The sequence below is a fragment of the Anser brachyrhynchus genome (assembly GCF_964034855.1).
Source record: "Anser brachyrhynchus genome assembly, chromosome: 3".
Taxonomy (NCBI): Eukaryota; Metazoa; Chordata; class Aves; order Anseriformes; family Anatidae; genus Anser; species Anser brachyrhynchus.
In genome coordinates this window covers 305,205-318,081 of record NC_137696.1, presented here as the reverse complement: position 1 = coordinate 318,081, position 12,877 = coordinate 305,205, and the positions used below count along the sequence as shown (strand labels likewise).

General features: G+C 49.9%; 1 protein-coding gene across 1 annotated transcript; it reads left to right on the top strand.

Annotated features, from left to right (window-relative positions):
• Window positions 1-9,695, top strand: LOC308192790 (uncharacterized protein; the record flags this gene model as incomplete). Its single annotated transcript, XM_080586702.1, has 7 exons — window positions 1-28; window positions 2,158-2,342; window positions 2,639-2,746; window positions 2,923-3,073; window positions 5,491-5,822; window positions 9,024-9,097; window positions 9,323-9,695. The coding sequence occupies 7 exons, from the start codon at window positions 1-3 to the stop codon at window positions 9,402-9,404; spliced, it is 960 nt and encodes a 319-aa protein (XP_080442828.1). The 3' UTR covers window positions 9,405-9,695.
• Window positions 9,696-12,877: the final 3,182 nt, after the last annotated feature.

Below are 12,877 nucleotides of genomic sequence, written 5' to 3'. Positions count from 1 at the left end.
ATGACCGTGGAGCCACCACCTTACTCACGTAAGGCGATGATATTAGAGGGGATGGAAAGCAAAGAAGGTGAAGAAGAGGAAGAGATCTACCAAATTACACCGCAGAGAAAAGTTTTGCAAAAATCAACAATTTATAAAGAAGAAAAGGGGGGAATTGTGGGAATAAAAATGTTGTTTTTGCAGAGTTACGTTGTTTAGAGGGAAGGAATGCGGTGTTGAGATAGGCTCGCAGTGATAAGAAAGCTTAACGGACAACCTTGTAAAATGCAGACAACCGGACTCCTCAGAGCAGCTAGGTGAAAATCACGGTGTCAAGTCAGATCAGTGAAGAAACATTACCGCTTCAAACAGTAAAAAAGTCAAAAGAAATTTGAAATTGAACAGGCCGGCAACTGAAGGCCACGTAGTGTCTGTGAAGCGTCGGATAGGTTGTGAACCCGGAATACCCAGTCAGTGGGGAAACACGGGAGGGTCCCGGTCGTCGAGAAAGAAAGTACATAAACTGTACTGTGTGACTAGTAGGCGCGCTCCTGCTTGTGGGACGCGTGCCATTGCGATCGCGAATAAATTACTACTTCACTGAGATCCTCGCCTGAGCCTAAGCTACTGGCTACGGAGTGTTTCTCACGCTCCCTGCGCGTAATCCTGGCTACAATATACCGTGTTATCGAAGGTGCCTTTTAAACAACATTGATAGAAACTCAGGGGGCGATAGTACTGACCCTGGGTGTGGAATTATCCACGCAGGGAATAATCCACGCTGCACCAAATATGGTAGCCACAGGAGCGCTAATATACATAGCGCGTGCCAGATGCGACGTGAGAATCCTGCAACTGGATGGCCTGTCCCAAATGGCGAGAGGTGGTACTGGCTACGTGGCAATAAAGCCAGGAAGGTGTTGCCCCTGGGATGGAAGGGAGCTTGCACCCTGGAGGCAGTAATTCCAAACGTGACTATTATTGAAGACCCACAAAGCCAAAGCCCCCTTGAGACCACACGCAGGATTAAGCGGACTCCAGACAATTCTCTAGTAAAATTCTCTAGTATTTCACAGCTTTGCAAGGTGGTTTTTACCTCGGTGAGGGGTGGGTGAATTAGAAAAAGCTATTGCAAATATCTCCGCTATAACTGAAGAACTAGAAAATAAGTTTGATAAGTTTGCAAAAATAGCACCGTAGAATCGAATAGTATTAGATTCATTAATAACCTCATAAGGAGGAGCGTGCACTGTAATTAATGCTAGTTGCTGTATAGATGTAGATCAAACGGGACGGATTTGACTGATATTTGGGGGGAAAAAAAGGTATACTGGGGGGCGTGGGGGGGGAAAGATCCTACATAGAGTAGCTCAAGATGACAGTTCCTGGGCATTTAGAAACATGTGGGAGAAACTAACTTCGTGGTTACCTGAACAGAATTGGCTCAAACAACTATTTGTTGGTATTGTAAAAATAATGGCGTTGTACGCCTCCCATCCCCCGTGACATCCGAAGAAGACTATTGCGCCTTAACGTTGGAGAAACTCAAGAGCGCGGTACGTGAAGAGGTGCAAAAACAACAGTAGGAGTAAGGAAAGGAGAGGAGGGAGCTGTGAGAAACTAAGTTGTGTTTTTGCAGTAGAGAACTAATTTTCTGTATTCCGAGGTAGTTGTGCAGTCATAATGAGGAGAAACGCCACGTGGGTAAGCGGACAGTAGGCGGCCTCACTGTTCCGAAATAAGGCAGAAGCTTGAGGAAAAACAGGTTGAGCAGCGTGGGCACGGTAAAACAAAGATCACAGGTTCCTGAAACATAAGAAAGGGGAAAAAAAAAAAAAAAAGGAAATACGAAGGGAGAAATTAAAGGGTTGAAAAAGAAGTAAAATTGTACATACATGGTACATACAGGGGAGGGGATCAGGCGTCGGGGAACAGGGAATAAAAGTTGATGCTGTGCTTACTGCAATGCGCTCCTGATCGGCAGGACGCCCGCCACTGCAACCGCGAATAAAATAGCCTCACAGAAGATCGCGTGTCAAGAAAATTATTTGAGATGTTTCTCGCAGACAGACTTGACGAGAGAGGACCAAGAACACCCGCGCCTTCTTTAAAAATAAATAAATAAATAAATAGATAAAAAGGCAGCACGGGGGCAGCCTCAGGGTCGCCTTCCCACAGGGAAGCGGCGCCGTGATTGGCTGGACAGTGAGGGCGGAAGTGGCGTCACGGCTAGCCTTAACTCAGGGCGGAAACGCTCCGTGATCGGCTCGGAGGAACGCAGGGCGGAGGTGCCGTGCAGGGCTTGCCGGCGCTATGGGCGGAAGCTGTCGGGCCGGGCCGCCGCGGCGCGGTGCCGCAACGAGGTTGGTGGTCGGCGCCGGGCCGGGCCGGGCCGGGCCGGGAGGCGGCGAGGCGGCGGGCGGTTGGGGCGCCACGCGGTCGGCGGCTTCTGCGGAAACGGCCCTTGTGCGGGGCGGGGGCGGCGCCGGAGCGGAGCGGAGCGGACCGGGCGTGCGGCGGGGTCTGCACTGCGCGGAGCTTCGGAGGGCTGGGGGAGAGGGGGGCGAAGCGGCGCGGGGGGGGGCGGTTGCGTGCGCTTGGCCGACTCCCCTCTGGGGCGGATGGACTGCTCCGTCCCGCGGCATGCTGGGAGCTGTAGTTCTGTGGCGCGCGGCCGGTCTTTCCCCGAGCCGGGGCCGCGGCCGGGGCCGGGCCGTGCGCGCCGGGAGGCGCAGGTTGCCGCTGGCTGCGAGCGCGGCTGCCGGCGGTGAGGCGAGCGAGAGCCTTCGGGGGCGCTTCCCCGGAGCGTCGGGCCGGGAGGGGTGGGGGCTGCGGCGGCCGGGCGCGGGTCCTCGCTGCGCTCGATCGTCGGGCTGCGCCTCGGAGGTTTTCCTCCCCCCGCGCGCTGACGGCCGGCTCTCTCCTTTCCCTGCGGCTCACCAGGGCAGAAGCAGCTCCCCGCCGCTGGGACCCCCGCGGGGTTTGTCGCCGAGCGAAGGTGGCGCGGCAGCTGAAGGGAGGAAAGCTGCAGCTGGCGTGCTGCAGTCGCAGGTTTCCCAGGAGAAAGAGCAGCCCGTCTGTCCCAGCTGTCCGGGTAAGTCGCAGCGACCTCCGGGTGAAATCCGGGCGTGAAGGGGATTTTGGTGGCTCTCTTAGACGGCTAGCCCTACCAAAGGTCGCATCGGTTACAAAAGGTAGTAGTAACCTTGCAGTTTGTGTGTTCTGTAGCGTCTGTAGCACAATAAACTGGCAGGTGAAGGAATGAGCGGGTACAAATACACGTGACTCTACAGCTGAGATTAAATAACGTGCAGGTTCTTCTGCGTTTTGTCTTTCAAAGCGCGTTGTTTGACTCGGTGGTCCTTAACGATGATCCTCGGTGGTCCCTTCCAACTCAGGATATTCTACGATTCTGTTGTTGCCGAGCGCCTGAGCTTTTTGCTCACATTACTGAAGAAAGGAATGGCTGTGCTTCTTCCCCACCCCCCCCTCTTTTTCTTTTTTTTTCCTCCCGCTTCAGCTTTAAGAATTATCCTAGAAACAATGAACAAGTGCTTGCAGGGCTTTATGGAACGCTAGTTGTGGTCAGTCAAGAACGACTTGGGAGGCAATTCCTTTCGTGGAATTGTAGAGTGATCGAGAGATCAAGGCCAGCGTTGTGAAGAAATAGTGCCAGGTTATAGTCACAGGTGACTGCCTTCTGAAGGGAACAGAGGCTCCCATCTGCAGATCAGACCATCTTTACCGAGAGCTTTTCTACCTGCCTGGGGCTTGGATCAGGGACATTGCTAGCGAGCTTACGAGCTTAGTTCAAACTTCAGATTATTCCCTACTCCTGCTCTTTCACGTGGGTACCAACAAGTTTGCAGCAAGAAGTCTGTGTTCAATCAAAATAAATTTCAGGGCCCTGGGAAGATAGCTAGAGGATTCAGAAGCACGGGTTATCGTCTAGTATTTTGGGATATATTAAACACAGTGTAGCCAGCTGGTCAAAAGAGGTGATTCTCCCACTGTATTTAGCGTTGGCGAAGCCTCTCCTTCAATATTGTGTGCGATTCTGGGCTCTACAATATAAAAAGAACGTTAAGATCCCTGAAAGCGTACAGAGGAGGGCAACAAAGCCGGTAAAAGGATTGGAAGGCACGCCCTGTGTGGACGCTACGGTACTTCGGCTAGCTCCTCGGAATTGTATATAGTCATGAGTAACGCTCCTGATTCTAAATACATAGTCTTTCCCTGCATATAAGCCGAACGCTATTCTACAATCGTTTGCTTCTTCCGGCAGTGGATCCTGTCTTTCAGTGATTTATGGGTACTTTACATGTCCTGGATATTGCTTTCCAGATACCTGGAGCTTGCTAGCTTTTCTGTCTCCCAGACGTGTGGCTGATAGTGGTCTAGTCTTGTGAGCTGTGCTGCCGTGAAGTCTGTCACCTGTTGATGTTGAAGGTACTTTTCTGGAAAGAGGAAGGTGGTAGGTACAGTTTCACACCAGGCCATCAACAAAATCACGTACTCTTTTTATCATCTCCAGACGTGTTTCCTTCGGTGGCTTCTGGACTTTGGTCCATATTGTAGGCCCCGAGAAGGAAGGAGGTTGGCTTTTCATAACCACAATTTCTTCCAGCTGTTTCAGATGGATTTCATGGTTGATTCTAGTTGAAATGACTGCCTCAGGAAAAAAAAATAACAAAAATGGTAGTCCAAACAACTTATAAAAAAATAAAAATAAAAAACAAACGAAAACACCGCTCCCATTTCCTCACAGCTTATTCATTTGCTGTGGTATCTTCTTTATGGAAAGAAGTGTCCTTTCCTTCCCAAGCTGTAAAGGAAGAGTTCAGGTACTCTTCACTTGTGCGCTTTAATCTGTGACGTGTTTGTTCGCATAGAACTTCTGGGAAGTTTGGCGGTAGAGTTTAGGGTTTACATGTTAGGTAAACAGAAGTATCGCTCAACTCAGAACATAGTTAAATAAAAGTACAATATTTATTTAAAATGAATAAGTGTGTGTCTATAGTCTTGTGTCCTTTCTTTGCAGAACTCAATAGTTAGCCTTTATACATATTTCTAAGTTGCCCGGTTTATCAGTGTACAACACAGCATTCGGGAATATCATCTGAGATTTTAGGTGAAGAGGACTGTCCTTTGTTCAGTTGTGCACTCTTGTGTGTCAGCCCTGATTCTGAACCGTATAAAAGCTGGAAACTTCTTTCCGGTTTTCTCTCTAACCTCACTGAAGTGTGGGTACTTCCCAGCGTACGTGATGCTATTCAGCATGTGGATATTCTGTTTCCTCACACTAGCTACAATTCCGGTGAAGTTACGCATCTTGAGCCTGCATGTTAGTGTTTCATCCTTTCAGTTCCACAAAAGGAGGGTTCAGTGGAAGTTTTGAATCCTGTAGAGTGGAATACAGGTTTTTAGCCTCAAAGGCTTTAGTTATTTTTCCCTGGTGAGCTTTGGAACAGAAGATATGTAACATTAACAATTTTTTATTATTCATTTCAGGACTCTTTGACAGCCCTCCTGGATCCGATGATGCAAAGCTCACTGACATATCCTACCCAGGAGACCAACAATCGGTGACGTTTGGAACCAAATCCCAGGTGGGAAACATAAGTGATCAAAGTGGAGCAAGAATTCGTGTTGAGCATGGGGATTCAAATAACAAGTGCATTTTCGGGAACTGGCTCTATCCTTCATCGCAGGTGAAAGCAGCTCTGTGGGCCCTCCAAGGAGGCACCTCTGCAGTGATTGCAAGTGGAACCCACCCAAAGATCTCGGGTCATGTCATCACAGGTGTTGTGGAAGGGAAGAAAGTTGGAACTTTTTTTTCAGAGGTAAAACCTGCAGGTGAGTACGGAAGTAACATGTACATTGGGAGCTGTAGAGATTTCCTGGAAGTTTAGGGTCAAAATTTGGCTAGGCCTGCCTGTTCAACAAATGGGAAACTACGCTCTGCTTGACAAACGGCTTTTGAAAGGTAACTTTTAATGTTGGAATAGAACATCTTGAATCCTCTGCTCGGGTTCCTTCCAGCTGATGACTTGCTGCATCAGACTTGCATTCAAAGAACTGGGTAGAATTTGTATTGCTTTTAGTCTTAGAGGTTATCATCTATTATTGAAGATTCCAGGGTGAAAGCGTGCATATAGAATGTACGGCTGAACTAAGATAGTGTGTAGTTTGGGTTTTTGTCGTAAGTTCTTTTAATGACTCGGTCTTTTGTTACCGTATGCAGGAATGTTTTCCTGCCTCTGTGTTGCTGTGACAATGTAACAAGGGCCGCAGAAAGTCAGACCAAAGATCGGTGGTCTTAGCAGAATGGAACGAGTATAGAGCGATACTTGTGACTTGCACTTTAAGACAAGCCAATGCCTTTGAGTATAAAAACGCTTAATGTGTTTCTTGTAAAAATCGGCCATATCCTTTGAACCCATGTAAACACTTAGCATCCGTGGGTCACAGCAGTCACGAGCCTTAACTAGGTATTGTGCGTAAACTCTGGAGCTAGCACTATGTGGAGAACTGCTTCCTTTATTTTGTGTGTGTTTGTGGGCAGGAGGAGCGTTGAAGTTTGCTTCCTGCTAGCTTTTGATGCCCCCGCCTTCTGTATGGAAAGAGAACACGGGTGATCGATCTCTGTTCAACTTCTATGATATGAGACATCGTCTTTTCCCTCATCGTCTCTTTGTCACATGAAAAAGGTTTTTTCTTAGTCCTTTTCTACAGAAACTGTTCCAAAAGTTTGGCGATCCCTGTTTCTCTTGGCTGAAACTGTTTTTATTCTACTGTGACCTTTTTAAGATAGGCAAAAATAAAATTCTGTGTAGCATCCAAGATGCAAATGAACCTTCAGTTTATGAGATAGCAAGGCTAACTTTGAGTTTTGATCAGACTGGTGATGTTTCTTGTTGCCTTTCCTAGGCCTTTTCCAAAAGCTTAAACGTGTAAGTTGCTCTTCGACGCTGATGAGCATTGGGGTGATGTTTTCATAGGATTATGTGCAGTACCGAGGCCTGATTTCCCCTTTTGCCTCTGCATTTCTTCACGTTTATCTGCTTTGAATTGTGCTTGCTATTTGGTTGCATAGCGGCTGCAAAGGAATCACAGGCTGGTTGAGGTCGGAAGGACCTCCAGAGGTCACCCGGTCCAACACCCCTGCTCAAGCAGAGCCACCCAGATCTGGTTTTCCAGGACCACGTCCAGACAGGTTTTGAAACCTCACAAAGACCGTGACTCCACGACCTCCCTGGGCAGCCTACGCTAGTGCTCAGTCACCCTCACAGCGAAAAAGTATTTACTGATGTTCAGGAAACCACAGGAGGGGAACATCCTATGTTTCGGCCTGTGTCTGTTGCCTCCTTTTTTGTTCCTTGGGTACCAGTTAGAAAAGTCTGGCTTTGTCTTCCTTCCACCCTCCCTTCGTGTATTTACAGACATCGATGAGATCCCCTCCAAGCCTCCTCTTCTCCAGGCCGAACGGTCCCAGCTCTCCCAGCCTGTCCTCATAGGAAAGGTGCTTCAGTCCCTTACCGTCCTCGTGGCCCTCCGTTGGACTCTTCGCAGTGTGTCCAGGTCCCTCCTGTACTGGGAGGCCCAGGCCCAGCACTCCAGGTGCGGCCTCACCGTTCCTGAGCAGAGGCGGAGGATCGCCTTTCTTGACCTGCTGGCAATACTTTGCCTAATGCCACCCAGGATACCCTCAGCTGCTTTTGCAGCAAAGGCACATTGCTGTTTCGTGTTCAAGTTGGCGTCCACCAGGAAACTTAGCTCCTTTTCCGAGAAGTTCCTTTCTGGGAAAAAGTGCGATATCAGCGCTTTTCACTTTGTCCTACTGCAATAAATTTGTATCAGCTATAAAGCTTTTCATCTTGTAACCCCACGTCTCAGACGATTACAAATATGGTGAACAGCAAAAGTAAAGGTGAAATCTTACTGCGACCCTTCCTCTACCATGGAACGTGGTTACTCCCATTCTTTCTTTTGTCTTCTGTCTTCCAAAACACACTTGAAATACTCAGGTACCTTTTTAAAATGAACTCTTATCTCCTCGCGTGTGTCACTTTTTTTCAAAGAACACGAAAATACGCTCTACTTTATAAAGTATGACCTCGCTTTAAAAAGCTGTTTTAACGCTCCTTAATTAAGTCTTCTTAATCAAGTGTCCGCTAGTTCTTTTCTTACCTCCTGTTATTTTCCTTAATGTGGGAATTCCTGCTCTGGCAATTTCTGTAGGACGCTTCTGAAATAGAAGTCCGGGCCTATTAGTCACATTTCAAGTCATCTGTCCTACAGACAATTTCAAGAGAGTTAAAAATGAAAACGTAGCCTATCCGTGAGCTACTTGAGAACTCCTTAGTGAAATGCTGCGTGAGCCTTTTGACTTGTTACTTCTGCTTCTGTTTCAAAACTTGTTCTGTATCGTTTCAGTTTGAGACAGGTTCTTTGATATCCACGCCAAGAAGAAAACCTTTCTTCCGTAGGAACCCTTCAGTGTGCACAGGGAGAGGCGTGGAGAGAGCAGCTATTCTGCAAGCTGTTACTCAGGCCGCTTTTGGCTTCCAGCGCTGTTTGTACATTCCCGTGTTGTTTTGCAATCTTTTCTCTTTTCGTTAGTTGTCTAATTAAACTTTTTCAAAGGATGCCTCCCTGTTTTCAGTTTTCTCCTAAATCTCTCCTGAGATTTAGCCGTCCTTGTATTCTTTTGCTCTTTGTCAAGTCTCTTTGATACAAGCTGTGTGCAGCTTTGATACGAGCTTGTTTGTCCCCTATGACCTGGATGATCTTGCTGAATCTCCGTGATGCCTTGAAAAGGGCTGTGCTCGGGGACCGTGGCAGCATTTTGGTATCTGATACAGATTTTCCTGTTCTGGCATACAGTGAATTTCTTTGATATGTCTATTAGGACCGTACCTGTTTTCCTGCTTTGAGTAAAGAGTTGGAAGATGAAAGGTTAGCGTTCGTTTCCTCCCACATGGGCTGTAACCTTTGTCTGCGTGTCTTGTGGTTGTGTTTTGTTTGTTTGTTTGTTTTGGCAGGCCCTCCAGCAGAGCAGCAGGGTGAAAGGGCTCGAGCTGGTGGCAGGACCCTGGCAGCTCTGCAGCCTGAGCAGGTGAGAGAACAGTATGTGCTCACTCTTTAAGGTTGGGAACACGTGGCAAGCCTTAAAATACAGGTTTATAACACAAATGGGTCCTGGAAAAAATCAGCTGGCTCCAAGCATCCAGGGAGTCAAGACGGCGAGAAGATGTGTCAGTAGAAATGAGCTGAAGTGAGCCAGATGTCAAACACCACGGACTTCATATAAGGATGCAGTTCAGAAACTTTTCTCTTTCAGAGAGCGGAGATTGATTATCGTCTTGCTGACTTGTTACCTGATCAGAGAGAAGAAATTCTCTTGGCAAACGAGAAGGACTTAGAAGAAGCTGAAAATAAAGGTAATATTATGGGTCCTTTCATGGTACTCCTGTTGTCATGAGCTTTTCTGGGCCTCAAAGGAAATGAGCAGAACTAGAATATTCCGTCACCTGCAATTGGATATTACGGCTGTCACAGGTTAGTGAGCCCAGGACTTTGAGAGCTTGTCAGTGGAAACAGCTGCAGCTTCCATAATTACATGAGAGATGTCTTCATCAGAGAAGACAGAGAGGCCTTTGAAAGCAGCAACCCACGGCATTGTTTAAAAAAAAAAAAAAATCTAAATAAATAAATAAATAGCGTTTTCTTTTGCCAAAGGAGGCTCGCTTTAGGAATTGAATATAGCAAGTATCTGCCCTGTTATCGTCATGTATGAAATAGCATGAGTATCTCCTGGGCTGGTTAACGTAATGTTTGGCCCCTGTGGGGAAGGTTGTTACTGAAAAATGATGCTTTCCGGAACGAACCATATTACCTTCTGACTGAGGAAAGTACAGTTCAGGCAGCATAGACTAAATCCGTTCTCTTGCGTTCGAGGGGTGCATCGAGAAGCTGGTCTTGGGTTAGAAAATGTGTGAAACTGGCACGTCGCAAACTGTAATGCAGAGAGATCTTTGATAACAAAAGTGTATTTCTGTTGGTGAGTTACTGGAAGGCTGCAAGAAGTCTTGCCTCAAAAGACTCTTCTGAAATGAATTCTGTTGCCATCCCAATTTTTTTTTTTCTACGGGCACATTCTTGGGACTTGCTTCTGCAATGTCGAGAGTTATTCAGGGTTGGTTTTTGATACCCAGCGTAGAGAAGGAGTTAGCTTACGTTCAGGTGCTGCGGTTTCTGCACGTGTCTTATAACGTAGGTTCCCTGCTTAACTTGCAATTTATGAGGTTCCTACCAATGAGCACTTTCCTGTCCATGCCGAACGCAGCTGAGTTGCAGGCTACCATTAAACATCAAATGTTTGATATAGATTGCTAATAGCAAATCGCAACTGTTAAGAATATATGCTAAAAAAAAATTAGCACAGAAAGTAGAAGCTCTAGGCTGTGAGTGGTCTGTCCCATACTGATACTGCATGTTTGCACCGAGGCAGAATGATTGCTTTCACTCGCTTGTGGAGCGATGAGTCTAGGCTCTCACTGCTAGTATTTTTAGCAAGACTGATTGAGCATTTCTCTAACATATGAGCAAGTGTTTGAGGAGCAAGTGATGGGTATGGGCACTTAGAAAGAGACTGCCAAAGGGCAGCTTCCTATTTTATAACTGAATTTTGTGAGCGTTGGTCCTCGTTTCATACTGAAGGGGAGTATGCTCTAGTGAAGGGAGTATGTTCACGTGAAAGGAAAAGGCACTAGTCTCCCTCGTCTGGCATTATTACTTCCTTGCTGCTAGCTCTCTTCTTCATAGAAAGCCAGCATGTTTCCTCGTCACATTCTAGTCTGCCTGCCTAGACTTCAGCCTTTGCCTCCTGGGTCTCTTGCCTTGCATAGACAATCTCTCCCCTTCTCCTCTTCTTCTTCATCTCATTTGTAAACCTTTTATCAGGCTGATTCTTACTGGCTTCCCACCCCCCGACCTTTTTCTTTTTTTTCTATTTTTTTTCTATTTCTATTTTTTCCTTTTTTCTATTTTTTTTTTTACAGACTTAGGATGGCTTGTCTTGTTAGTTACTTTTCTTCCTGCCAGCCCCCAGCCTCAAGTTCTCCGATGCGACTTCAGAGGATCATCTTTGATACCTCCGCATCTGAATAATACGGTTTCTGTCCCATGCTGTAGCTGACGGCAGGACGGACTCTGAGTGCAGAGGAGAGGTTGCTTCCTCCCTGGTTTCCTATTGCGTCCCATACTGGTTTGGGTAAGCAATTTCAGAGGAAATTTGACTTCTCCGTGGAGCAGCGTGTGCCTGACAGCTAGCTGGAGACAGCACACACGGCATTGAGTCAGCGCTCCGAGTGCGGTCCTGAGTTGCAGTAAAGGTAAAACAATTGCAGACTGACAGTTTAGCTTCTAAGGAGCATCTACAGATAGCACGTTTGCCTCTGATGCTTAAAAGGCGAGGGTCCGAGATCACATTTCACGGACTGCTTCCTAGAGATTTCAAGAAATGCAATCGTTCTGAAGCACAGCCGCGCTCCGTTATTGTTGAAAGGGAACGAACTGCCTTGAGACCCGTTACGTGGGAGGGAACCGGGGGCGGAAGTGACGTCAGGGCGTGCCCTCACCGAGGGCCAAAACGGCTCCGTGATTGGCTGGACCGTGAGGGCGGATGCGGTGTCCGAGCGAGCCGTCAGTGAGGGCGGGAGCATTCCGGGATTGGCTGGGAACCCAGGGCGGAAGCGGCGTCACGGCTAGCCTTCACTCAGGGCGGAAACGCTCCGTGATTGGCTCGGAGGAACCCAGGGCGGAGGTGCCGTGCAGGGCTTGCCGGCACTATGGGCGGCAGCGGCCGGGTCGGGCCGCCGAGGCGCGGTGCCGGTGCCGCCCCGGGCACGGAGTAGCGCGCACCCCGAGCACACGGCGCTTGCCAGCTTTACGGGAGCAGGTTATGTAGCGGGGCTACATAACACAGAACAGCTTCAGCTGTCGGGGGAGGGGAAGGCGACGGGGTCTGGCCGCGATGCCGGGGCAGCGGGAGCCTCTCCGGCTGCCGAGCTTCAACCTGCCGCACAGCTCAGCTCAGCGCCGCGCAGCCGTTTCCTCGCCCCGTTCCTCCAGTCCCCCCGCTCCGGGAAAGGCGGGAGAAGCGGGGGTGGGGTGGGTAAAGCGTGCGCGTTGAGATAAAGACAGTTTAATAGGACAGCAAATTAAGAGAAAGTAACGACAACAGCGTGTACGCACACGCAAAGCTACCGCCGCGCGCGTGTCCGGTTGCCCGGCCGGTTCCTGAGCAGCAGCCGCCCCCCGGCCGTCCTTCCCAGTTCCGGACGCCCCTTCGCGGCCAGCTCGGGTCGCCGTCCCGGTCGCGTCTCCTCCCGGCTCCCGGAGCAGACAAAGCGTCTCCCCTCCGGCCCGAGCGCGCTCAGCGCTCGCAGCCCCTCCTCGTGCGGCGGCTCCGCTCCCCCTTCTGCCGCGCCCGGCCGGCCGCCCGGGCCTTCCTTGCCGACGAGAGCGGCCCGGCCCGGCCGGCCGCGCGCAGGTCCCGCGGCGCTGCTCGGTGCCGCCGGGGCGGGCGGCCCGGGGCCCCGGCCAATGAGGCGGCGGGCGGCGGCGCGGCTCCGGGGAGAGGGGCGGGGCATGCAAATCACGCCGGAGGGGAGGGGAGGGGGCGGGCGAAGGGGCGGGGCGAACGCCCAGAGGAGGCCGAGCTGCGCCAATCAGCGCGGAGCGGAGGTCGGGCGCAGGGGCTCGGTGGGCGGGGCACGCGGGCGGCGAGCCGCGGGGAGGGAGAGGCGGTGCCGGGGGCGGGGCATGCAAATTCGGCGCGGGGCCGAGCGAATCGGGCGCGCGGGGGCCCGAAGGGGCCGCTGGGAGGCCCCGG